Source organism: Theropithecus gelada, chromosome 4 (assembly GCF_003255815.1).
Source record: "Theropithecus gelada isolate Dixy chromosome 4, Tgel_1.0, whole genome shotgun sequence".
NCBI lineage: Eukaryota > Metazoa > Chordata > Mammalia > Primates > Cercopithecidae > Theropithecus > Theropithecus gelada.
Window position 1 is genome coordinate 69542327 of NC_037671.1, and position 27252 is coordinate 69569578.

The 27252-nt window shown below is 35.6% G+C and overlaps 1 protein-coding gene and 1 pseudogene across 20 annotated transcripts in view; both read left to right on the forward strand.

The window, feature by feature from the left end:
* FAM135A (family with sequence similarity 135 member A) overlaps window positions 1–27252 on the forward strand; it is a 135223-nt gene that overhangs the window by 72989 nt on the left and 34982 nt on the right. For 9 of the 20 annotated variants that reach the window (XM_025384030.1, XM_025384032.1, XM_025384039.1 and 6 more), the window contains 4 exons: window positions 1388–1543; window positions 22980–23053; window positions 24430–24584; window positions 25388–27155. In XM_025384030.1, coding sequence (XP_025239815.1) covers window positions 1388–1543; window positions 22980–23053; window positions 24430–24584; window positions 25388–27155 — 2153 coding nt within the window. Of the gene's footprint in view, window positions 1–1387; window positions 1544–22979; window positions 23054–24429; window positions 24585–24799; window positions 27156–27252 lie in introns of all 20 variants that reach the window. The other 11 variants (XM_025384023.1, XM_025384026.1, XM_025384028.1 and 8 more) reach the window with 3 other exon arrangements.
* LOC112623957 lies at window positions 14082–14136 on the forward strand (annotated as a pseudogene).

Consider the following 27252-nt stretch of genomic DNA (forward strand, 5'->3'; position numbering starts at 1 on the left):
CTTCCAGCCTCCTTAGCACTGTCAGTGGAAAGCCACCTACTAAAGCCTCAGTAATAACAGATGCCCCTCCCTTACCAAGCTTGATCTTCCCCAGTTGACTTCGGACTGCTGTGCTGGCAGCGAGAATTTCAAGCCATTGATTCCTAGCTTGCTGGGCTCGGTGGGAGTGGGACCCGCTGAGCGAGACCACCTGGCTCCCTGGCTTCAGCCTCCTTTGCGGGGGAGTGAACGGTTCTGTCTTGCTGGGGTTCCAGGCACCACTGGGGTATGAAAAAAACTCCTTCAGCTAGCTCAGTGTCTGCCCAAACAACTGCCCACTTTTGTGCTTGTAACCCAGGGTCCTGGTGGTGTAGGCACATGAGGGAACCTCCTGATCTGCAGATTGCAAAAACTGCGGGAAAAGCATAGTGATCTGGCTGGGTAGCACAGCCCTCATGGCTTTCCTTGGCTGGGGGAGGGAGGTTCCCTGGCTTCTGGTACTTCCCAGGTGAAGCAACGCCCCACCCTACTTCTACTCACCCTCTGTGGGTTGGACTCACTGCCTAACCAGTCCCAATGAGATGAACAGGGTACCTCAGTTGAAAATGCAGAAATCACCCACCTTCTGCATTGGTATCACTGGGAGCTGCAGACTGGAGCTATTCCTGTTCGGCCATCTTCCGATCATGTCCTAATAACAATATTTTATAATAGTTTGTTTACCTGCTTTTCTCTCCTCACTAGACCGTGAACTTCTCATATTAATCTTTGTATCTCTAGAATCTAGGCCATTAGCATTTAAAATGTGTTCAGTAAATAGCAAGTGAGTGAACTGTTAGAAATGAAAAAAAAAATAAGTGTTTGACAACTCTGTAAAAGGATTACTCACAAGTGAAGTAGAACCTAAGAACATAGGAGTAAGAGAAAAGGACTACTTCAGAAAGTATCTCAATTTTTTCTAAGGAGTCATAGATATTTTAAGTATTTTTCTTAGCTGGTTGAGGAAAAATCTTAAGAATATATTACCTTTCAAAAAAATTATAACTCTCATCATTATTTGAATACTGTGTTTAAAATTCCCAATATTTTGATGTTAGAACCTGATCATTCTCTATAGCATCCTAATTTGTCATTTTAGTTTACAATTGACATTATTTCAGTTAACAAGACATCTTAGATATTGAAATATTGGTTAAGTTGTTGAAAATGGCTTCAGTAACTATCAGGTAATTGAAAAACCATTGTCAATTGATCTTTCTCTCTTTACACACATGTGCATGCACATACAAATGCACATTTCTTTTTTTAAATCGCAAATTTGCCTTTGTATTAATATTCTCAGTAACATATTTAAGTATGTTATATTAAATCTCGGGAAACAGTGAAATTTTTTTTCTTTTAATTTCAGAAAATAGAGAATCCTGATGAACTGGCAGAACTTATCAATATGAATCTTGCACAACTTTGCTCACTTTTGATGGCTTTATGGGGACAGTTTCTGGAAGTTATAACACTACACGAAGAACTAAGAATATTATTAGCACAAGAGCACCATACTTTGAGGGTAAGTTAAAGAGAAGTGATTTTAGAGCATTTTAATGAGTATTATTTACCTTTAGAAAATTTTTATGAAAACAAACCTGATTTTTACCTATATATTGATAAATCAGAAGACATTTATCATAATGTTATTGTTTGACTTCCAAAATTAATAATAGAATGGAACAATACAGTTAAGCATATGACCTGTTTGAATCACAATCTCTGCTGCTAAGAAAAACCACCTAAAAGTAAGTAAAATAGGAAAATATATGATACAGAATAGCCCCTGGAACCTAAGAATAGGAATTAATAGCCAAGCTTCATTAGGGACAGGAATCAGGAACTAGAGAGCTATCTCAAACTTAGTCTTCCTCTTCTCCTTTTCCTTCCCTTTTTCTCTGTATCACTGACCTAATAAAGGAATGTGTATTATAAACTTGGCAAGATGGAGGGGGCAGTCCAAACATTACACATGTATGTTAGCTATAGACCTAGTATGGACATTATGCAGGAATTTCTATGCAATTTTATTGTATAGCATCTAAAGAGATTTTACATGTTAAATAACTATCTTTCCATCTTTTTTCCTTATATACTCTGCATGCACCCTGATTTTACCTTACATACTAGGAGTTCCTCCAAACATCATTAATTTCTTTTCCTTTTTTAAAAAAACTTTCTTAATTATAAAACATAACATATAGTCAAAGTCAGAAAATGCATACAACAGGCACATTTTATCAAATAATTAAAAGCATACACCCTTTCAGTTATTATGCAGATCGAGAAGTAGAATACTCTCAATACTACAGATATTTGCTCTGTGTCTTTTCCACTTACTATACCCTTCCTAATACTTAGAAGTAATCACTATCCTGTCTTTTGTAGATGATGAGTTCCTTCTCTTTTAGTTTTATTATCTATGTATGCATGTTAAATAGTGGAGGTTGTTTCCACCTGTTATTGAATTCTATATAGATGAAATTGTACAGTAGTGTTCTTCTGTATCTTGCTTTTTCACTCAAGACATTAGAAGATTAATCCATCTTTTTTGACAGTACCTGTAGATTGTTCATTATCATTGCTGTAATATATCTCCATTTGAATATATCCACATTTGTTTATCTGTTCTACTGTTGATAGATACTTGGATTACTTCTAACTTGTAGTAGCTATTACAAACCAAACTGCTATGAACATTCTTGTGTATACGTCCTGGCATACCAGTTCATCTGAAATACTTACCTGTGAGGGAAATTGCTGAGTCATAGGGTATGCAGAACTTCAGTTTTACTAGCTAATGTGACAGTTTTCAGAGTTGTACCAATTTTTACTCCCACCAGCACAGTTTGTTACTCCACATACTCTCCAATTCTTGATACTGGCAAGCTTTTTAAATTTTGCCAAACTGATAGATGTGAAATGGTATATTATTGAGGCTTTAATTTGCATTTCTCTGATTACCCATGTGGTTGAGCACTGCTTTGTGTGATTATTGGTTATGCAGGTTTGCCCCATATGAAGTGCCTATTCTAATCTTTTGTCCATTTCTAATAAGATTACTTTTTTCTTCTTTATTTCTAATACTTTTCTGTGTCCTTTGTTATGTGTTTTTACTAATAGACCCTCTCTCATTCATGGTTTATTGTTTTCATTGATTTTATATTGTTTTTTAATGAACTGGAGGTCCTAATTTTAGAATAGAAGGAAACTAAGAGAAAGGCCAGACATGGACATAGCCATTTTTTGACATAACATATGTGGATCAGTGAGATTTTTCGATAAATGATGTTTGAGACAATTGAGTATCCATGTGGTAAATATTAAATAAAATTCAGTTCCAAGTGGATTGAAGATTTAAATGTGAAAGGCAAAACTGTAAAGCTTCTAAAGTATAATCAGAAACTTACAGAAGACTTTAAAAAGTTGGCCGGGAGTGGTGGCTCACACCTGGAATCCCGGCACTTTCGGAGGCCACAGCAGGTGGATCACCTGAGGTCAGGAGTTCAAGACCAGCCTGGCCAACATGGTGAAACCCCATCTCTACTAAAAATACAGAAAGTATCCAGGTATGGTGGCAAGTGCCTGTAGTCCCAGCTACTTGGGAGGCTGAGGCAGTGGTGGAGGTGGAGGTTGCAGTGAGCTGAGATTACACCACTGTACTCCAGCCTGGGCAACAAGAGTGAAACTCCATCTCAAAAAAAGAAAAAAAAAAAAAGGTAATGCAGAGTACTTCTATATAATTTTCATCAGAATCACAAATCAGCATTTTGGCACATTTGCTTTATCGTTGCCTCTTTTTTGTAGGTAGATACACATGTAAATATGCATACATATATACTTACATTGTTTTTCCTGAGCAATATGATAATTATAGACGTAGTATTCTTTTATGATTAAGTACTTCAGCATATATATCCTAAGAATAAGGACATTCTCTTAGTTAACCAATACACTGATCTACTTTAGAAAATTTTATATTGATACAATACTGATATTTAATGTATGGCCCATATTTAAGTTTTACCAATCATCTTACTAATGTTTTGCATAACAACTTTTTCCAAGATCAAATTCAGGATCACATTGAATTCAGTTTTCATGTTCCTTTACTCATTTAATCGGGACTAATTCCTTATCTTTGCATGACCTTGACTTTTCAGAGTATTGGCCAGTAAGTTTGTGAACTATTCTTCAGTTTGGGTTTGTATTATATTTCCCAGTGATTAGATTAAGATGACACAGTACTGGGGGATATTACAGTTTTTTTCAATCAGTTTTGGTAAATTACATTTTTCGAGGAGTTTGCCCATTCTAAGTTTTTTTAATTTATAGACATCAAGTAGTTCATAGTATCCTTCAATTATCTTTTTAATATCTACAATATCTAATGTTTTCTAGTTTCATTCCTGATTTTATTATAGTTTCTAGTTGTTTGTGCCTTCACTCTTTTTTTCTTGAATTGTCTCACCAGAACTTTGTTATTTTGTTTGTCTTTTCAAAAAAGCAATTTTTGGTGGTGGTAATTTTCTCCCTGTGTGTTTTGTTTTGTTTCATTATTTTTGCTATATTGTAGCAAATAGGATCCATACATCAAATACTGTTGTTTTATAGGACTTTTTCTTAGAAGTTATTTATTAAAGATCAATCACCTTCTCTAAAGGGTTAAATAAAAAGGATTCTACAATGGATGAAATAGTGTAATCACTGTATTCAACTTACTAATGGTCTGGCATCATCTTAATGTAGCAATTTAGAATGAATAACATAATGAATGGAATGTATTTTTTTCGGCAATTTTCATGAACATCATTTCTCATTACCAAGATTTTGAATAACAATGAATTATGGTAATAGTATCAGAAAGGTAGCCAGTTTTCAGGGTAAATTAAAGTGATGTTGATAAGCATTAAAGGATCTCACTGACATTATTTTTTTGGAAATTTAGGACTCTGACAAGACTTGAAAGCCAGTCCACCTCTATAGAGAGGTGAGGTGAATGCATACCAATACCTCAGGCAAAGTTTTCTTGAAAAGTATGTCAGAATACACAACCAGCGACCCAGTTTTCTATGCTGTAGAACAAGAATCAGCTTTTTCTGTTAAGGACCAAATGGTAAACATTTTGGGCTTTGGGAGCCACACATTTTTGTCTTAACTACTCAACTCTGTTGTAACATGAAAGCCGCCATGGATGGTATATGAATAAGTGAATGTGGCTGTGTTTCGATAAAGTTTTATTTACAAAAACAGGTGTTGGGCCAGATTTGGTTCTCAGGCTGTAGTTTGCCAACCCCTGCATTATAAAACTAAGAGGAGAGTTGACACCTCTTCCACAAAATAAAAGTCTGTTCGAAGGTTATTTTTAGTGACCAGTAGAAGTAAAGGCCAGTAGCAAGAAATAGTTTTACATGGGAAAGGTAATCCTCAGGGTATTTTTTTCTCTTTTTTTTTTTTTGTTTTTTCTTTTCTTTTTTTTCTTTTTTTTTTTTTGTTTTTTAATTTTTATGTTTTTATTTAGTTCCCACAAGCAGACAGGGCTTTTTTTTTTTTTTTTAACTATGTGTTACTAGAGAAAAATATTATAGTTCCATTAAATTGTTTTGTTTGTGTCACCTGAATGGAAGTTCTGGGAAGAGAATGGTTGCAAGGATTAGATGCAACTTTATAGCTTGATATTCAATGGGAAAGAAACTGTTCTGGGTGGAATAGGAACAAGAAGGATTAGATGCAACTTTATAGCTTGATATTCAATGGGAAAGAAACTGTTCTGGGTGGAATAGGAACAAGAAGGTAAACTTAAAAGAGCAGCTGGTGAACACAACTTTGAGAAGAAAGGACAAAGAAAGGGGACCAAGACAAAAATCAGGTTTGTGGAAAACTAGAATACCAAAGATAAACTTTGGAATTTTACCTAGAGCTTCCCTTTTCTCACCCCATTCCAGACACCAGGATAGGGCCTATTTTAATTCCTGAATGAATCATGGAAGGATAATAAAGACAAAATAAGAGAATGTCCTAATGTTACTCAAGCAGGAATAAGCCTTGCCCTGCCTTGCCGTGTATCACAAAAACTGTGGCCATGGTAGCATTTTGTGTTATCTCGCTCCCATTTATGCAATTCAGGAGGAACTTCGCTAATAAAGTATCTTGTTCTTCTGAGAATACAGTGCTAAGCCTACAGGAACTGAAGTAGTCTAAAGGTCATTCAGTGTTTGTACAGGGACAGACTTAGCTACAATAAAGTATATAGGCTGCCTGATAACGAATTCAGAAGCAGCACTATTGAGCTAAGTCGCAGAAATAAACCTTGATATGAAATCTCTCCTTATTGGTGTGAAAGCAAATTATGAAGCAAAGAGTTGGACTAAAAAGAGGAAATGTAAATCCATACTTGAAAAGAACAATTTAATAAATTAGTTTTATACCGGTTCAACCATATTCTTTAATATTCAGATCCAGTGATTTCAGGTTTTCAAATTTTTGGCGAATTAAGGCATCCAAACTTGTTGAGCTTCTATAGTCATATGCCATACGCATTCATGCTATATCATAGAGACTATTGTGTGTGAATTACAGGTGCCCCATACTAATTAAAAAGATAAAATATTTATGATAAGTGAATGATGTTTGTGTCATTTCAAACTAAAATGGAATGATCAAGTGGGACAACTTATATAAAAAGCAAAAAAAAATCTGAAATCATCCTGAATTTTATGTGTCAAGAACTGTAAAGAATCTTGAGATTTTGCCCTCCTAATTACATGCCAATAAGTTAGCCTATCATAGATTGATTCATGTATAGCAGCAGAAAACATGAGACAAAGGACCTTATTAATGGTAATATTATCATTTGTTCTCTTTCCTTGAGCCCAGATTTCCACAGCCCAACATAAAAAAGGCCAGGCTTATGCTAGTGGATTGCAATACAGGAGAAAAACTCTGTGCTTAGGGATCCAAAATATTTTATAATAGATAGCAAGGTTTATCCACCAATGCTGTAACCTGTTCTTTGCTCCAAAGGGAGACATATCTCTGTTTTCCCAGGCTTTTCTCTAATATGAACATCCTTGAAAAGATAGTCTGTAACAAAGACAGTCAGGGTTTCTGCTCACAAACCTTTCAGAAATGCAAGAGACGCATGAAGAATTGTCTCTCAACAGTATGTCTTATAGAGAACTTGCTTTCATTGCAGTTTATTTCCTCAATAATTTTACTGATCTTTATTGCTAGTGCTTCCAAAGATACCTCTTGTTGTGTTATAATGCTTCCCATTATAACATCAGAGATGCCATATTTAATATTGATTGTAACTTGTGTCTGGAATTATAAGTCCAATATTAGGGAAATAATATATTCAGTTTGCAGATCAGAGAGCCAGATTTTGTGCTTTGTGCTAACATTGCTGACTTAAACAAGCTTTTGTTAGGGTTAGTGGAGTCAAAGTAACAGTTGATTTCACAGTCTTTCAGAGACATGTTAACCATCAGCTTGTATAAATCTTTAGTTCTATTATGCCAAAGGTTTATAAATAAAGATCCTGCAGCCAAATACATAGGGTTGCCAGATGAAATGCAGAATGCCCAGTTAAATTGGAATTTCAGGTAAATAGTAAATGATATTTCAATATATCTGGTGCAACCCTATCAAATAACATACTTAAAGCATCAAAGGGTTTAACTGTGTTTTACATATGTTGTATGTGAAGTATTAATATATCTTAGATACAGAAAAGAATTCCTTGGTCAAGAAGAAAACAAATTTCAAGCTTATTCTTATGTGGAAGCAGGGCCTTTTGGAAGCATATGGCTTTACTTAAAATGCATGCACTATTATTTATGGTTCTAACCTAGAGCAAAAAAATCCAAGTTGATATGGTGACTCTGCTATTCAGTTACTTAGTATTCTGTAATACTGCTCATTTAAATTCATCACATTAACATGTCTTTCCTGGCTGGACATAGTGGCTTACACTTGTAATCCCAGCACTTTCGAAGGTGGAGGTGGGAGGATCACTTGAGGCTGGGAGTTTACAACCAGTCTGAGCAACATAGTGAGATCCTGTCTCTATTAAAAAAAAATTGTGTCTTTCCTTGAACTATAAAATGGAACTCTGCTTCTATGAGGTTAGCCTCTTTTTTCTTTGTCTAACTTCTCTCCCACCTTGTAGTTGCCTGTTTATGGTTTTTTTGTTTTTTTTTTGAGACAGAGTCTTGCTCTGTCGCCCAGGCTGGAGTGCAGTGGCCAGATCTCGGCTCACTGCAAGCTCCGCCTCCCGGGTTCACGCCATTCTCCTGCCTCAGCCTCCCGAGTAGCTGGGACTACAGGCACCCGCCACCTCGCCCGGCTAGTTTTTTGTATTTTTAGTAGAGACGGGGTTTCACCGTGTTAGCCAGAATGGTCTCGATCTCCTGACCTCGTGATCTGCCCGTCTCGGCCTCCCAAAGTGCTGGGATTACAGGCTTGAGCCACCGCGCCCGGCCGCCTGTTTATGTTTTTGAGTTCATAGCAACAAGTTTGTTACTAATACTTTATTGAAATTACGGTAATTCTTCCAGGACCACTGCCTGTAAGCCCAAGAATTCATCTAAAAATTGAAAGGAGACCTTCATAGATGGATAAACTATATTGTGCTCTTGGAAATGAAAAGTTTTGTTTGTTTTTCCCACAGAATGTTTATAGACGGACCATAGTAATTTATTTGTATTTTTACTTAATAAACATGTGTATAGCAGTTATTATCTGTGTAAGGCACTAATTGCTTTATAAATGTTAACTCATTTAATCATCAGTACAATCTCATGAAGTAAATACTTTGTCATTCCCATTTTATAAAAGAAATATTGAGGTTATAGAAAGGTGAAATAACAGCCAAAGTTGCATGACTTGTACATGGTAGTGACTGGATGGGAACCCAAGCAGTAGATGCAGACCTGATATTTCTACATTTCATCTCTTTCCCATGAATTTGCAAAATATTAAAAATGAAATGTAAGTTAAGACTTCAAACAAAATAGTAGTACAAACTTATAACATTAGAATACCATTTATTATGATGCTGGTTTGCTATACTGTTTATGTTTTACAAGCAAAGAGAAACACAATCTCAAACGTAGTTTTCAGTATCAACTTGGTGGTATAAAATATAGTTTTGGATTTTTTTCCAGTTGAATTAGAGAACATGCCATTTGCTGTATTCACTGGAATTAATCATAAAAAAAATACTGTAGAACACTAAGTATGCTGCCAATGGTCTAATAGCTAGGAAATCAAAACGTTTGTTGACAGCACCACCAAAGTAGAAGATTCAAAGGCATAGATGTTACGTAATATGACACATATAGGTAACTGTGTCCTAAAGTGTAATTTTGTTGGGGAGGGCGGGGATAACAAATTTTGAGTGTAACAGATTTTTTGTAACACAAATTAACTGTTAACAATTTTAATGTGTACAATTCAGTGGCATTTAATATAGTCACAGTGTTGTGTAACCATCACCTCTGTCTTATTTCAAGACATTTGCATCACTCCAAAAGGAAACCCTGTACACAGTAAGGAATCACTCCCATGTCCCCTTTCCCCATTCCCTGGCAAGGGTTAGTCTCATTTACTGATCTTGGATGTTTCATATAAATGTAATCATACAACATTTTGTATCTGGTTTGTTTCACTTAGAATAATGTACCAAGTTTCATCCATGTTTTACATGTATCCATATAATGATTTCTTTTTTTATTATACTTTAAGTTCTGGGGTACATGTAAACAACATGCTGGTTTGTTACGTACGTATACTTGTGCCATGTTGATGTGCTGCACCCATCAACTCGTCAGCACCCATCAGCTCGTCATTTACATCAGGTATAACTCCCAATGCAATCCCTCCCCCCTCCTCCTCCCCATAATAGGCCCCGGTGTGTGATGTTCCCCTTCCCGAGTCCAAGTGATCTCATTGTTCAATTCCCACCTATGAGTGAGAACATGCGGTATTTGGTTTTCTGTTCTTGCGATAGTTTGCTGAGAATGATGGTTTCCAGCTGCATCCATGTCCCTACAAAGGACTCAAATTCATCCTTTTTTATGGCTGCATAGTATTCCATGGTGTATATGTGCCACATTTTTTTTTTTTTTTTTGAGACAGAGTCTCGCTCTGTCGCCCAGGCTGGAGTGCAGTGGCCGGATCTCAGCTCACTGCAAGCTCCGCCTCCCGGGTTCACGCCATTCTCCGGCCGCAGCCTCCCGAGTAGCTGGGACTACAGGCGCCGGCCACCTCGCCTGGCTAGTTTTTTGTATTTCTTAATAGAGACGGGGTTTCACCGTGTTAGCCAGGATAGTCTCGATCTCCTGACCTCGTGATCCGCCCGTCTCGGCCTCCCAAAGTGCTGGGATTACAGGCTTGAGCCGCCGCGCCCGGCCTGAGCCACCACATTTTCTTAATCCAGTCTGTCACTGATGGACATTTGGGTTGATTCCAAGTCTTTCCTATTGTGAATAGTGCCGCAATGAACATACGTGTGCATGTGTCTTTATAGCAGCATGATTTATAATACTTTAGGTATATACCCAGTAATGGGATGGCTGGGTCATATGGTACTTCTAGTTCTAGATCCTTGAGGAATCGCCATACTGTTTTCCATAATGGTTGAACTAGTTTACAATCCCACCAACAGTGTAAAAGAGTTCCTATTTCTCCACATCCTCTCCAGCACCTGTTGTTTCCTGACTTTTTAATGATTGCCATTCTAACTAGTGTGAGATGGTATCTCATTGTGGTTTTGATTTGCATTTCTCTGATGGCCAGTGATGACGAGCATTTTTTCATGTGTCTGTTGGCTGTATGAATGTCTTCTTTTGAGAAATGTCTGTTCATATCCTTTGCCCACTTTTTGATGGGATTGTTTTTTTCTTGTAAATTTGTTTGAGTTCTTTGTAGATTCTGGATATTAGCCCTTTGTCAGATGAGTAGATTGCAAAAATTTTCTCCCATTCTGTAGGTTGCCTGTTCACTCCGATGGTAGTTTCTTTTGCTGTGCAGAAGCTCTTTAGTTTAATTAGATCCCATTTGTCAATTTTGGCTTTTGTTGCCATTGCTTTTGGTGTTTTAGACATGAAGTCCTTGCCCATGCCTATGTCCTGAATGGTATTACCTGGGTTTTCTTCTAGGGTTTTTATGGTATTGGGTCTAACATTTAAGTCTCTAATCCATCTTGAATTAATTTTTGTGTGAGGAGTAAGGAAAGGATCCAGTTTCAGCTTTCTACTTATGGCTAGCCAATTTTCCCAGCACCATTTATTAAATAGGGAATCCTTTCCCCATTTCTTGTTTTTCTCAGGTTTGTCAAAGATCAGATGGCTGTAGATGTGTGGTATTATATAATGATTTATTTTTATAGCAGAATTCCACTGTATGGGTATACTACATTATTTTATATGTTTGTCCATTGATAAACATTTGAGTTCTTTCTACCTATTGACTACTGTAAATAGTTGCTGGTATGAAAATTTGTATACAAATATTTGTTTGAATACCTGTTTTTAGTTATTTGGGGTATATACCTAGGAGTGGAATTGCTGAGTCATATGATAATTCTATGTTTAACTTTTTGAGGAACATCCTCACTGTTTTCCACAGCAGCTGCACCACCTTACATTCCCACCAGCAATGTACAAGGATTCTAATTTCTTCATATACTCAGAAACACTTGTTATATTCTGCTTTTTGTTTTAGGGTTTTTGTCATGGCCAACCTAGTAAGGGGGAGATGATATTTTCATTGTAGCTTTGATTTGCAGTACCCTAATGACTAGTGACCTTGGACACCTTTTCATATGCTTATTGACCATTCATGTATCTCCTTTATAGAAATGTATATTCAGGTCCTTTCCCCATATTTTAATTGGGTCGTTTGTCTTTTTGTTGTTGAGTTTTAGTTATTTATATATTCTGGTAACTAGGCCCTTATCTGATACATAATTTGCAAATGTTTTTCTGTATTCTGTGAGTTGCTTTTTAACCCTCTTGATAATATCCTTTGGTGCACGGGACATCAGGGCAGCAGGAAAAATCTTAAATTTTTTTTTCCCCCATTAAAAGAAATCCTGTAAATTAAGATAAATATATTTAGCAGTTATCTTCATAATAAAAAATTTTAAAGATATAACTTAACCCTTAAGAGAAAGTATTGTGCTTATAACTGCTACTAATACAGTTTTCTTGGAATAATTATTACATGCAATGGAAAAGATCCACATGGTAAGGGGGAGAGAAAAGGATTTCTAATCTCAATTTAATTAGTGTATATCTATGTTACCATAGATTCTCATGCTTGATATCAGGATATATTTGATGTTTTTTAAAAATTGAGAGTCCTCAGAGAGACTAAAGCCCAGAAACTTTATATTCAGGAGATCTAGGTTGCATAAACACTTACACAGTCTTGTGTTACTTAATGATTAGGATACTTTCTGGAAAATGCATTGTTAGGTGATTTCATCATTGTGTGAACATCATAGAGTATACTACCCAAAGCTAGATAGTATAGTCTGCTACACTAGGTAGTATACAGCCTGTTGCTCCTATGCTACAAACCTGTATAGCATGTGACTGTACTGAATACTGTAGGCAGTTGCAACACAGTGGTATTTGTGTATCCAAGCCTATCTAAACATAGAAAAAGTACAGTAAAAATATGGTATTATAATTTTAGGAAAGACCATCCTATATGCGATCCATCATTGTCTTAAACGTCATTATGTGGAGCATGGCTGTATGAACTTATTGAATTATCATTGTAACGTATTTTGAAAACTACTCAATACTTCAAGAAAATTATTTCGTTACTTCACAAAATGACTTTGTGCTGCTTTTCGGTCAGTTCCTACACCCCGTAAGCAACTACTGTCTTGATTAGAAATAGAATTTTCATTTGCTTCATTCAACATAATTTCTTTTAGATTAGTCCATGTTGTTGTATATATTTGTAGTTCATTTCTCTTTATTGTCGAGGAGTATTTTATGGTGTCATATACCAGAATTCATTTATCTGTTCCTCTTGACTATTCTGAATAAAGATGCTATGAACATTCTTCTATAGATCTTTTTTGTGAACATAGGTTTTTATTTCTATTGCTTACATACATAGGAGTAAAATTGCTTAGTCATTGGGTAGATTTATCTTTAACTTAATAAAAATATTTTTTTTCCCAAAATGGCTGTACAGTTTTAAACTCCTAACATTAATGTATGAGAGTTTCAGTTGTTCCACATGCTTGTATTGTTTGGTGTCATTAGTCTTTACCTACTATAGTAGGGGTAAAGTGGAATTTCATTATGGTTTTATTTTGCATTTCTCTGCTGACTCCTGATATTGAGGGTTTTTGTTATGACTTTAGTTTTGCAAAATGTTAAATTAGGTTGCCTTTTATTACTGACTTATTAAGAATATTTATATATATTCTAGTTACAGGTCCATTGTCAAACATATTTATTAAATTCTCCTAGTCTGAGGTTTATATTTTCATTTTCTCAGTGATATATTTTGATGAGACTATCTAAGTACAATTTATCTTTTTTTTTCTTTTATGTTTAGTGCTTTTGTGTCCTAAAAAATCTTTGCCCAAGTCGTGAAAAATATTATTTTGTATTTATTTTAGAGAGCATTGGAATTATAGATCTTACATTTAGGACCATGGGTCATCTTGAATTAATTTTTTAATTTGGTATGAGGTGTATGGGTCAAGATTCTTTTTCTTTTTTTTTTTTTTCTGTTCAGGTTTTTGGCATCATTTATTGAAAAGATTTTTCTTTCTCTATTGAATTGCCTTAAAATCTTTGTTGAAAATCAATTGACTAATAAGCATGAGTCTATTTCTTGACCTTTTTTCCTGTTCCATTGGCCTGTTGTGCATCTGTATGTTAATAAATACCATGCTAACTTTATTGTTGTAATATTATACTAAGTCTTGCAGTCAGGTAATGGCCTAAGTCCTCCAAGGTTTTCTTCTTTTTTGAGATTGTTTTGGCTATTCTAGATCTCTTGCAATTCTATATAAATTTCAAATCAAGTGTTAACAGCTCTTTTAGAATTCGTCTTGCTGGCTTTTATTGGAAAACCTTTCCTCCAAAGAAAATTTTAAATCATGTCAGTTTCTCTATTTTTTTTAATCCTCTTGGAATTTCAGTTTACATTAAGTAAAATCTAAAGATCAATTTAGGGACAATTACCTCTTTAACCATATTGATTCAGACAATTTGTGGGCATGATATAGCTTTCTATTTAGCTCCCCATTTATTTAGACTTTCCGTTTCTCTAAAATCTGCTTTTGTAGTTTTTATGCCTTAAGTTTACTCATAAGCATTTTATATTATCTGATACTATTATAAATGGTTTTAAAATTTTATTTTCCAAATAGATGCTACTAGGATATAGAGGTATAATTGATTTTTGCATATTGACCTTTTACTGTATTGCTTTGCTAAATTTTTTAGGTAGAGTATTCTATAAATCTCAATCAGCTCAAGTTGGTCCATAGCATTGTTTAACCTTGGATTGACAGATTCCCCCCTCTGTTTGAGTACTTTAAAAAGTACCATTATCTTCTGGCCTCTGTAGTCTGATTAAACTTTGTAGTTTATACTATTGTTTATACTATCTCTGTAGTTTATACTATTATTTATACTCAGTTATTTATACTATTTTTCCCCTCTGGCTGCCTTTAGGATTTTTCACCTTGTCTTTGTTTTCCAGCAGTTTGACTATGATATGCCTTGTTGGAGTTTTGTTGTTTTTGTTGTTTGGTTTTTTGTATTTATCTTGCTTAGGATTTGCTGACATCCTTGGGACTCTAGGTTATTTTTACCAGTTTTAAAGAGATTTGCTATTATATCTTCAGATATATTTTCTGCCCCATTTCTTTCCCTCTCTTCTCCCTCTGGTACTCTAACTATATGTATGTTATATCATTTTGATACTCTTGTTTTTCAGCAGTTTATCCTCTATGCTCTTCAGACGGAATAATTTCTGTTATTCTGTCTTCAAATTAATTAACTCTTTTCTGTAGCAACTAATCTGCTCTTAATCTCGTCTAGTAAAATTTCATTTCAGATATTATGTATTTAACTTCTTAAATTTCCATTTGGTTGTCTTCATGTGTAATAGTTCCATTTTTATGCTGAGAAGCCCTGTCTGTTTACTGTTTATGACCAGCTTCTTTCAGTCACTGGGCAATTTATAATCATTGTTTAAAAGTGCTTGCTTAGAATTCTAGTTTCTGATCCAGCATGTAAGAGCTTTGGAAGTTGTTACTCCCATCCTAACCAGAAGAAAGCTAAATGAACTGAAAAATCAACAACTCTTCTTAGATTTATCAGAGAATTAAGGTCACAGGCAAATTCCTGTCCCCAAAATTGGTGAGTCAGATAGCCAGTTACAGAGAATTCCATCTTAATGGAACAAAAACCCATGAACAGAAATCACCACTGTAGCCAGTCCTGCAATAGGAAAACTTATAATTGATGAATTCCTGGAGACTCAGTATGGACAGATGAGTTAAAAACTCCTGGCAGGGGTGAAGAGGGTTCTTAGGGGATCCCATACTTTCATGATTTTCACTTCCAAGAGCCCTCCCAGGTTCTTTCAATGAAAATTGCAGAAAAGCCCCGCATACTTCCAGATGGTGGGGAGGGAATGTAGCCATTTTGAAATACATCCAGATCATTCTGTCCTTAACAAAATGTGCTTCAGTAGAAACTATCTTACCAGAGCCTCACTGACCTGGGGGGAAGAGAAATATGCAACTCTAGCCTTCTATATGGGGGAAATAAAATATCCATTATTATACGTTATTAGAGAATTACAAATTAAAACAAGATAACCACTGTATACCTATAAGAATGGCTATAATCCAAAACTCTGACAACAGCAAATGTTGGCAAGATGTGGAGCAACAGGAACTCCCATTCATTCCTGGTAGGAACACAAAATAGGATGGCCACTTTGGAAGACACTTTGGTAGTTTCTTACAAAACTGAACATATTCTTATCATATAATCCAGCTATCACACCCCTTGGTGTTTACCCAAATGAATTGAAAATTTATGTCCACACAAAAACCTCCACATAAAGCAGCTTTATTCATAATTGTCAAAACTTGGAAGCAACCAAGATGTCCTTCAATAGGTAACTGGATAAACAAACTGTTGTCCATTCATACAATGGAATGTTATTTAGCAATAAAAAGAAATGATCAGTGAAGTCGTGAAAAGACATAGAAGAACCTCGAAAGCATAATGCAGGCTGAAAGAAGCCAGCTTGAAAAATCTACATATACGGTATGATTTCAACTATACGACATTCTGGAAAAAGAAAAACTATGGTGACAGCAAAAAGATCTGTGTTGTCGGGGCTCTGGGGGACAGAGGGAGGGACAGGTAGGTAGAGCACAGGGGATTTGGGGGGCAGTAAAAATATTCTGTATGAAACTGTAATGGTATATACATGTCATTATATATTTTTCAAACCCCATGTACCACACCAAGAGTGAACCTTAATGGACATAATGGACTTTAATAATGATATATTAATATTGGTTCATCTGTTGAAACAAATGTACCATAGTAACGCAAGATGTAAATAACAGGGAAAGCTGGATGGGTGGTGGGGGGAGGAAGGGCAATATGGAAACTCTTCATACTTTCTGATCAGTTTTTCTGTAAACCTAAAACTGCTGTAAAAAAAAAAAATAAAGTAACTTTTTAAAAAATTGCCTACTTATTCAGACATCTCAATTATCTTGGTGTCTCTCTATTGGCTGATTTTATCTCTTGATTGCACATTATATTTTCCTGATGCTTTGCCTGTCTAGTGCTTGTTCCTCAGTGCTTGAAAAACTTGCTTCATGTATTTTAACCAATTTTACAGTTGTTTTCAGAAGGAAGAGGGTAAGTTCTACTCTCGTGGTCTCAGTTGACATTAAAATAGAAGTTTTCAGCCCTGGCTGTACATTTGAATTACCTGGGGAACTTTAAAAAAAGATCAGTGCTGAATGAGGTCCAGACCTAGGAAACTTTTTAAAAAGTTCTCCAAGTGATTAACGGGGTTAGGGTATTCCCTGAAGAACTATGCTAGAAAGAGTGGGAGCTGAAATTTGGCCTATCCTCCTTGGAGTCCAGTTGCATCTGCCTGTGGAAGGAGCATGTTTTTGAAATTTATACTTTAAAGCTGCTATATGGATTAGCAGGATCCGAGATTCTAATGTGTACCCATTACCCCCCAGTAAGGAAACCAGAGTGTCAGTGTCAGAATTCTTGTTAGCTTTTATTGAGATTTTAATATCATAAAATAGTATTCTCAACAGCATTGGTGAAACTTATATTCTAGTAGAGGGAAAAAGTTAGGAATAGCTTGTATAGCCATTCTTTTCCGCTTAAAGAACCTCTTTACAATGATGCGTTACTTACTCAAAACATTATGAAGTTTGCATTTTTAAGAAGAGATATTTATTGCTTAAACTACTTGATCTGATATTCTTTGAGTATAACTATGTGAATGTGTATTTTCTAAATAAAGTAAAAGAACTTTCTGGGAACATATTGCTTATTTATGGTATATAATTTGATACTTTTATATTTTGCAAGGTTTAGGCAGACTTCCAGTTTGACTATAAGCATAAACAAAATATTTTATCGCTTTTATGTGTATATATACAAATCATGTCTAGCACTTCCAGTAAATAAATCTGTCTAAGTGGGGGGTGGTAGCCCACGCCAATAATGCTAACATTTTGGGGGCTGAGGTGGGTGGATCACTTGAGCCCAGGAGTTCAAGACCAGCCTAGGCAAGATGGGGAAGCCCCATCTCTATGAAAAGTACAAGTGTTAGCCAGGCATGGTGGCATGCACATCATTTTCTTTCTTTTTTTCTTTCTTTTTTTGAAATGGAGTTTCACTCTTGTCACCCAGGGTAGAGTACAATGACACAATCTTGGCTCACTCTAACCTCTGCCCCCCCACTGGTTCAAGCGATTCTCCTGCCTCAGCCTCTCAAGTAGCTGGGATTACAGGCACCTGTCACCATGCCCAACTAATTTTTGTATTTTTGGTAGAGACAGGATTTGACCATGTTGGTCAGGCTAGTCTCTTAACTCCTCCCCTCAGGTGATCCACCTGCCTCGGCCTCCCAAAGTGGTGGGATTACAAGCATGAGCCCCCGTGCCCAGCCAGTAGTGTGATCTTTAATGGGTAATTTTTTTTCTTTAAATATTCTAACCATAATCTTTGATGTTACTATTGGAATTGTTTTGAAGCACCACAGTAGTGCAGCTTAATACATGTTGTGTTTGTTCTGACTGTTTCACCAACTGGCATTCCCTTCATTTCTCTTCCTCTACTTGGGTGTCCACAGCAATATTTAAATTAGGTCTGTTAATATGCAATGATCTCTAAGTGTTCAAGTGAGAGGAAAAGTTGCAAGTTTCTCAGTTTAAATCAAAAGCTCGAGATGATTAAGCTTAGGGAGGAAGGCATGTTAAAAGCCAAGATAGACTGCAAGCTAGGTCTCTTGCACTAAACAGTTAGCCAACTTGTGAATGCAAAGGAAAAGTTATTGAAGGAAATTGAAATGCTTCTCTAATTGAATGATAAGAAAGTGAAACAGTCTTAGTAGTGATGTGGAAAAGGGTTGAGTGGTCTGGATAGAAGATCAACCCAGCCACAACAATGCCTTAAGCCAAAGCCTAATCCAGAGCAGAGTCCTAACTCTTTTCAATTCTATGAAGGCTGAGAGGTAAGGAAGCTACAGAAGACAAATTTGAAACTAGCAGAGATTGGTTGTTGAAGTTTAAGGCAAGAAGTCTCCATAACATAAAAGTGTGAGGTAAGGCAGCAAGTTCTGATGGAAAAGCTACAGCACGTTCTCCAGAAGATGAAGGTGGCTGCACTAAACAAAAGATTTTCAATGGAGATAAAACAGCCTAGTAGAAGAAAATGCCATCTAGGGCTTTCGTAGCTGGAAAAGTGAAGTCAGTGCATGACTTTAAAGGGCAGGCTGGCTCTCTTGTTAGGAGCTAATGTAACCGGTTCCTTGAGGTTGAAACCAATACTCATTTACCATTCCTAAATTCTAGAACCCTTGAGAATTATGCTGAATCTACTCTGCTGTATTAACAACAAGGCCTGGATTACACCACATCTGTTTACAGCATGGTTTACTAAATATTTTAAGCCCACTGTTGAGACCTACAGTTCAGGAATAAGAATATTCCTTTCAAAATATTATTGCTCATTAATATTGCACCTACTCAGCCAAGATCTCTCATGGAGATATACAAGGAGATTAATGATGTTTCCATGCAGACTAACACAACGATCTATTCTTCAGCCCATGTGATCCATGAGTCATTTTGACTTTCAAGCCTTATTACTTAAATACATTTTGTAAGGCGATGGCTGCCCTAGATGGTGATTCCTCTGGTGGATCTGGGCAAAAGGAAAACTTCTGGAAAAAAATCACCATTGTAGATGCCATTAAGAACATTCATGATGCAAGGAAGGAGGTCAAAATATCAACAGGAACAGAAGTTTGTAAGAGGTTGATTCTAACCCTCATAGGTAACTGTGAGGGGGTCAAGACGAATGGAGAAAAATAACTGCAGATGTGGTGGAAATAGCAAGAGAACTAGAATTAGAAGTGGAGCCTGAAGATGTGACTGAATGGCTGCAATCTCATAATCAAACTTGAATAGATGAAGAGTTGCTTCTTATGGGTGAACAGAGAAAGTGGTTTCTTGAAATAGAATCTACTGGTGAAGATGCTGTGAACATTGTTGAAATGACAACAAAAGATTTGGAATATTACACAAACTTAGTTGAAAAAGCAGTGGCAGGGTTTAAGAGGATTGACTCAATTTTGAAGTTCTACTCTGGGTAAAATGCTGTTAAACTGCATCACATGCTAGAGAGAAATCTTTTGTGAAAGGGAGAGTCAATTGATGCAGCAAACTTCATTGTTGTGATTTAAGAAATTGCCATAGCCACCACAACCACCCTGATGAGCAGCTATCAATATCAAAGCAAGACCTCCCAGCAGCAAAACCAGTCAAAGGCTCAGATGATCATTAGCATTTTTAACAATAAAATATTTTTAAAGTATACACATTGGCTTTTTTAAAAAAGGTATAATGCTGTTACACACTTAATAGACGACAGTATAGCGTAAACATAACTTTTATACACACTGGGAAACTGAAAAAATTCATGTGACTTGCTTTATTGCAATATTCACCTTATTGTGGTGGTCTGGACCCTAACCCATAATATCTCCAAGGTATGCCTATACCAAACATACTTTAGCCCTTTGATAATGATTTAGTTGTCATGAATTTTATTTAACGTGCTCAACTTTAATACACTGGTATTCCATGTTATTAAAAATGCCAGGATATTGGAATATCCATTAAAAAACTCAAGTATTAATTTTTTATTTATTTTGTGTGATCTTTTAGAGGGGAATTCTAGGCTTTTTTTTTTTAAGGACGGATATTTTTTCACCATGTTCTCATTTCTTGTAACTGCCTGTGTACTTACCGCTAATTCTTCATTTTTCTTTGTCTAATTTGCTCTTTTAATGTGGTGTGGATTGGGAAAGCAAATAACTGAAACCAAGTGCAGTTGTATCAACTAGTAAGTATAAATCAGCTTTGTAATGAAACAATTGTGTATTTTGCTATGAGTTAGTGCAAGGACGTAAAAAACATTTGCTCAGTAAACATTTGCAAGGTGCTTATTTTTTTCAAGGTAGCATAGGTATTAGATAATCTATCAGATATAAACCCTGCACTCAAAATTAGAAACTAATCTGAATGCACATGTATAGAATTGTAATATAAATACTGTTAGCAATTTGAACAGCATTATTATAGTGAACACAGATACAGGAGTATTTAACTGTGAAGCATTAACAAATACTTATTTTGAATGCTTGACTGTTTTCTTCCTCCTAGCTTTTGAATAATTGATGTTGCCAAATGAGTTTCTTTTTTAATTGGGCACACAAAATTCATTTTTTATAAACATAAAAAATGCATGCCAAAATACATGCATATACAAAGCAGAAATATATATATTCCCCGTATTTGAAGTTTAAATTTGTAAATTTAAAATTTTTTTTCTATGTCAAACTTTTGCCTGAAAATAAGCTGTATTGCCATCAGGTGGCAGTCATACCTTAGTTATGGCCACACACTACAGTTAATACCCTTACTTGTAATAGCTACAGCATGATAATTATGCTGAGAGTGAATTTAGAAAGAACTTCATTTGGGTACATACAGGAAAGGAAAGATTTCTGATAACAAGGAGTCTTAATTTAGAAAGGAAAAGATAAGTGGTTTGGAGTACAAGATTTGGAGTTTCTCAAATCTTTGTTTGAATCACAGGTTTATCGCCTACTAGCTATGTTATCTTGGCCAAATAATTAACCTATTTGTGTCTTTGTTTCCTCACCTATTAAATGAAGATAATATCATCCTAGCGTTTTTGTTTTTTCTTCATCATTCAATTTGACATTGAGTTTTTATGTAGTTTAATTCAAAGAATGAGAATAAAGTTTTCAGTATAGAGACTATGAGGTAGAGTACTGTCAAGAAATGATCGTTATTGTGGGACTTAAAGAAGGTAGAGAGAGAAGGAAAAGCAGCTAGCGCCAGTTTTTTAGGTCCAGCTGCAACTGCAGGAATCCAGATAACTTAAAGATGTGTTTTTTTCATGCTTTATAGCCCCAAAGGAAATCATCTTAATAGCCAGACAGGCTGTTATTTTTTCTCATCTTTCCTTTAATGTTGGAGAGGAAAAAGAGAAATATTTGGACCACATATGAAAGTAAAGATACAGAACGCATCCTTCTCATTGATATCTTCTTTCCCCACTTCCCTCATTGACTTGTTTGTCTGAAGACCCAGGTTTATCTGCTTAGGGAAGCAAGTTTAGTAAGTCAGAAATTCATCTGGCCAGATATCGATGATAAGTAAAATAGGTCTCTGATTTGCTGGACATTTAAAACCAAAGAATCCTAGATCTTACTTTGTTTAGAAAATAATTGTAGATGTAATATAATTTCTCCTCTCTGTACTGTCCAAATAAGACATCTTTTCCAGCTCCTAACTGTTGCCTAATTTTGCTGCAGTAGCTGACAAAGCTTTCCTTTCATAATTGAAAATGAAAGGGTTAAAATACAAATACAATGAAAGAAATGTTCAGCTAGATTCAACATGTATTTACCAAGTACTTGATTCTGTAATATGCCAAGTGCATGTTTTGGGGGGATGCAAAGGTCATCAAAACATAACCTTTTTTTTTTTTTTTTTGAGACGGAGTTTCACTCTTGTCACCCAGCCTAGAGTGCAGTGGCGCCATCTCAGCTCACTGCAACCCCTGCCTCCTGGGTTCAAGTGATTCTCCTGCCTCAGCCTCCCGAGTAGCTGGGATTACAGGCTTCTGCCACCATGCCCCACTAAGTTTTGTGTTTTTAGTAGAGACGGGGTTTCACCGTGTTGGCCAGGCTGGTCTCGAACTCTTGACCTCAGGTAATCCATCCGCCTCAGCCTCCCAAACTGCTGGGATTACAAGTGTGAGCCACCACGCCTGGCCCACAGCTTCTATTCTAAAGAACATTACACTTCAGGAGGGGACACAATTCATGTATATAATTATTTTAAGAAACAAGGTGGTAAAGGCTATGGTGGTAATCATAATAGCTTGTATTTATATATGCTTTCCAGATTTATTTTATTTCATGCAGTACAAAAATACATTGCTTTGGCAACACTGAAGAGGGAGAAGGGAAGTTTAATTCTGACAGGTGATTATGGAGGGCCTAATGGAGGCTGTTTCTCTCCTGACCATAAGATGCCAGATTGACTTTTTAAATATCTCACATTGTTAATATTCTCTTTTGGAATTTTTTAGGTACGCAGATTTTCTGAGGCATTCTTTTGTTTTGAGCATCCAAGAGAAGCTGCCATTGCATACCAGGAACTTCAGTGAGTAGTATAAATCCAAAATTAAAATGATTTTATTTCCTTTTACATAAGATACCCTGTCTCAGAATTTATCAGTGACAGAATATACAGTATTAATATAAGAAATTAGGAGAATTTGAATTTCAGAAATCCCGTCTTTAATCAAAGTAGGTTTCATCTTATGAGTTACTTCACAAAAGTCCCATACTTTACATATAAAGAAGCATAATGCACTGTATTCCTCCTTCCCTTTTTATCAGATCTACCATAATCTTGGTAGTCTCTTACAGCTTTGGCTCTAGCCTTCCATTTGGCCATATTCTGTCTGTATTTTCACAGATCAGAATTTCTTATGTTCATCCTTTTTTATTACAGATTTTCATAGATATTGTCTTCTGTAATTGTAAATGATTTACAATTAAAATATCCAGAACAAATGCCTTCTGTCTCTCCTACTGAGTAGATTTAGTCCTAGTTTCCTTTGGCATTAAAGAATATTTAGAGGACATTATGCTGAGCGAAAAAAGCTAGACGTTAAAAATTGAATACTGTATGATACTACTTATATGAAGTTATAGAATAGGCAAAACTAAGATGAAAAAAAGACAGCACAGTGGTTTTCTTGGCATTGACTTGGGCTGGATTGGGAAGACATGAGGGAACCATCTGAGTAGATGGAAATGTTCTGTATCATATATCCATTTGTCAAAATCATACAGCTAAGATTTATATTTTAATGCATATAAATTATACCACAAAAAAAATCCTATAAATAATAATAGAGTATCAAGGTAGGTAGTGAGTGCTGATAAAAAGGGCACATGTTAATTGTTGAAGTTCAGAGGTATGTATGTGGGGTATTTCATACTATTTTTTGATTTGTTTGAAATTTTCCATAAGACAGGGTTTTCTGTTTTAATTGTTTTGTATTAGAAAATTATACATCTTGTTTTAAATAGCTGTTAATTTTATTTGTCAGTATATGTTAAGTAGAAACAGTAGAAATGAAACACGTCTTTTTCCCAGCACTAGCATCAAATAATTACTAGGCAGTTAAGCTTTTGGTATTTCTCTTATATGTGATTTGCAGCAGATTAAGAAGTTGAGACATTAAGCATGGAAACTCACTTTGAAATAAGAAAGTATAGAAGAATATAATGGAAATTACGTAAATAATTAGCAGTCTGTAATTTAATAAGTCAATAATTTATTGCCAACAAACCACCATTTTCATTTTACCAGTTTTTATCGCTGACCAAGCAGCTCTTTCATAAGAAGATTATGTCTTACAGATGGGGGATAGGAATGGAGGAGGGACGGGGAAAGGGTAGAGTCTATAAAGGAGAGTTGGGTATAATTTCTTAAAATTACAATCTGACTTAAGAAATATTTTTCAGTGCTCAGAGTCATCTACAGATGTGCACCGCTATCAAAAATACTTCCTTCTGCAGTTCTCTTCCACCCTTACCTATTGAATGTAGTGAATTAGATGGAGATCTCAATTCATTACCTATAATCTTTGAAGATAGGTATTTAGATTCAGTTACTGAAGGTAAGTGTAATCTAACTAAAATATACAAGCTATGTGTATAGTTTTCAGTATATTCTTCCTAATATACATAAAATCATTCCCTAATATGGAATAATTTTTTTCCCTCTCTGGTTTTATTTATGTTTGAGGATATTAGAAAGTTATAGTTAGAAAAAGAATCATATGAGTTTTCACACTTTGTTTTAAACCTGAATCTTTTTTTCTTTGGATAAAAGACTTAGATGCACCCTGGATGGGAATTCAGAATCTTCAGAGATCAGAGTCCAGTAAAATGGATAAATATGAGACTGAAGAAAGCTCTGTAGCAGGACTTTCTAGCCCAGAGTTGAAAGTCAGACCTGCTGGTGCCTCCAGTATTTGGTATACAGAAGGTGAAAAGCAGCTAACAAAATCTCTAAAAGGAAAGAATGAAGAATCAAATAAATCCAAGGTTAAGGTTACTAAGCTTATGAAAACAATGAAATCTGAAAACACAAAAAAATTAATAAAACAGAACTCTAAGGATTCTGTGGTTTTGGTAGGCTACAAATGTTTGAAAAGTACAGCATCAAATGATCTCACTAAATGCTTTGAAGGCAATCCTTCACATAGTCAGAAGGAAGGTCTGGATCCCACAATATGTGGATATAGTTTTGACCCAAAGACCTACATGAGACAGACAAGTCAAAAGGAAGCTAGCTGTTTGCCAACTAATACAGAGAGAACTGAACAAAAGTCTCCAGATATTGAAAATATGCAACCAGACCAGTTTGATCCTTTGAACTCTGGCAACCTAAATCTTTGTGCAAATTTGTCCATTTCAGGTAAACTTGATATCTCCCAGGACGATAGTGAAATTATACAAATGGAACACAATCTGGCATCCAGAAGGTCATCAGACGATTGCCATGATCATCAAACATCCCCATGTTTGGGAGTTAGAACAATTGAAATAAAGCCCAGTAATAAAGATCCTTTCAGTGAAGAGAAAATAACTGTCAAACTAGGACCTTGGACAGAGCTTCGACAAGAAGAAATACTTGTGGATAATTTACTACCCAACTTTGAGTCCTTAGAATCGAATGGTAAATCTAAATCTATAGAAATAACATTTGAAAAGGAAGCTTTGCAAGAAGCAAAGTGTCTTTCTATTGGAGAATCATTAACTAAATTAAGAAGTAATCTACCTGCCCCTTCTACAAAAGAATATCATGTTGTAGTAAGTGGAGATACAATTAAGTTACCAGATATTAATGCCGCATATGCCTCATCTAGATTTTCAGATTCGGGTGTTGAAAGTGAACCAAGTTCTTTTGCAACACATCCAAACACTGATTTAGTCTTTGAAACTGTGCAAGGGCAAGGTCCTTACAATAGTGAAAGATTATTTCCTCAGCTTTTGATGAAACCTGATTATAATGTAAAATTTTCATTAGGAAATCAATGTACTGAGAGTACAAGTGCTATAAGTGAAATACAGTCATCTTTGACATCCATAAACTCTCTGCCTTCTGATGATGAACTGTCACCTGATGAAAATTCTAAGAAATCTGTTGTACCTGAATGCCATCTAAATGATAGCAAAACTGTATTAAATCTAGGAACGACTGATTTGCCAAAATGTGATGATACTAAAAAGTCAAGTATCATTTTGCAACAGCAGAGTGTTGTGTTTTCAGGGAACTTGGACAGTGAAACTGTAGCAATACATTCCTTAAATTCAAGCATTAAAGACCCTTTACAATTTGTTTTTTCAGATGAAGATACTTCCAGTGATGTGAAAAGTAGTTGCAGCTCCAAACCTAACTTGGATACTATGTGTAAAGGCTTCCAGAGTCCTGATAAATCTAATAACTCTACAGGGACAGCAATTACATTAAATTCAAAACTGATTTGTTTAGGCACTCCTTGTGTCATTTCAGGTTCCATTTCTACTAATACAGATGTTAGTGAAGATAGAACTGTGAAAAAAAGTAGTGATGTATTAAATTTCAAACAAATGTATTCAGAAATCCATACAGTTGAAAGTGAAACTCATCTGGGTACAAGTGATCCTTTTTCAGCCAGTACTGATATAGTAAAGCAAGGGCTTGTGGAAAATTATTTTGGTTCTCAAAGCAGTACGGATATTTCTGACACATGTGCTGTCAGCTACAGCAATGCACTTAGCCCTCAGAAGGAAACTTCTGAAAAAGAAATTAGTAATCTTCAACAGGAACAGGGTAAAGAGGATGAGGAGGAAGAGCAGGATCAACAAATGGTTCAAAATGGGTACTATGAAGAAACAGATTATTCAGCTTTGGATGGAAGAATAAATGCTCACTATACAAGCAGAGATGAACTAATGGAAGAAAGACTTACAAAATCCGAAAAAATAAACAGTGACTCTCTGAGAGATGGTATAAATATGCCTACTGTCTGTACTTCTGGTTGTTTGTCCTTCCCATCTGCACCACGAGAGTCTCCTTGTAATGTTAAATATTCTTCCAAAAGTAAATTTGATGCTATTACAAAGCAGCCAAGCAGTACTTCTTACAACTTCACTTCTTCAATTTCTTGGTATGAAAGTTCACCAAAACCTCAAATACAAGCGTAAGTAATGAAACATAATAGTATCTGCTGCTAAATATGTATGTGTGTTTGTGTGTGTGTATATGTGTGTATGTGTATATATATGTATATATGTATA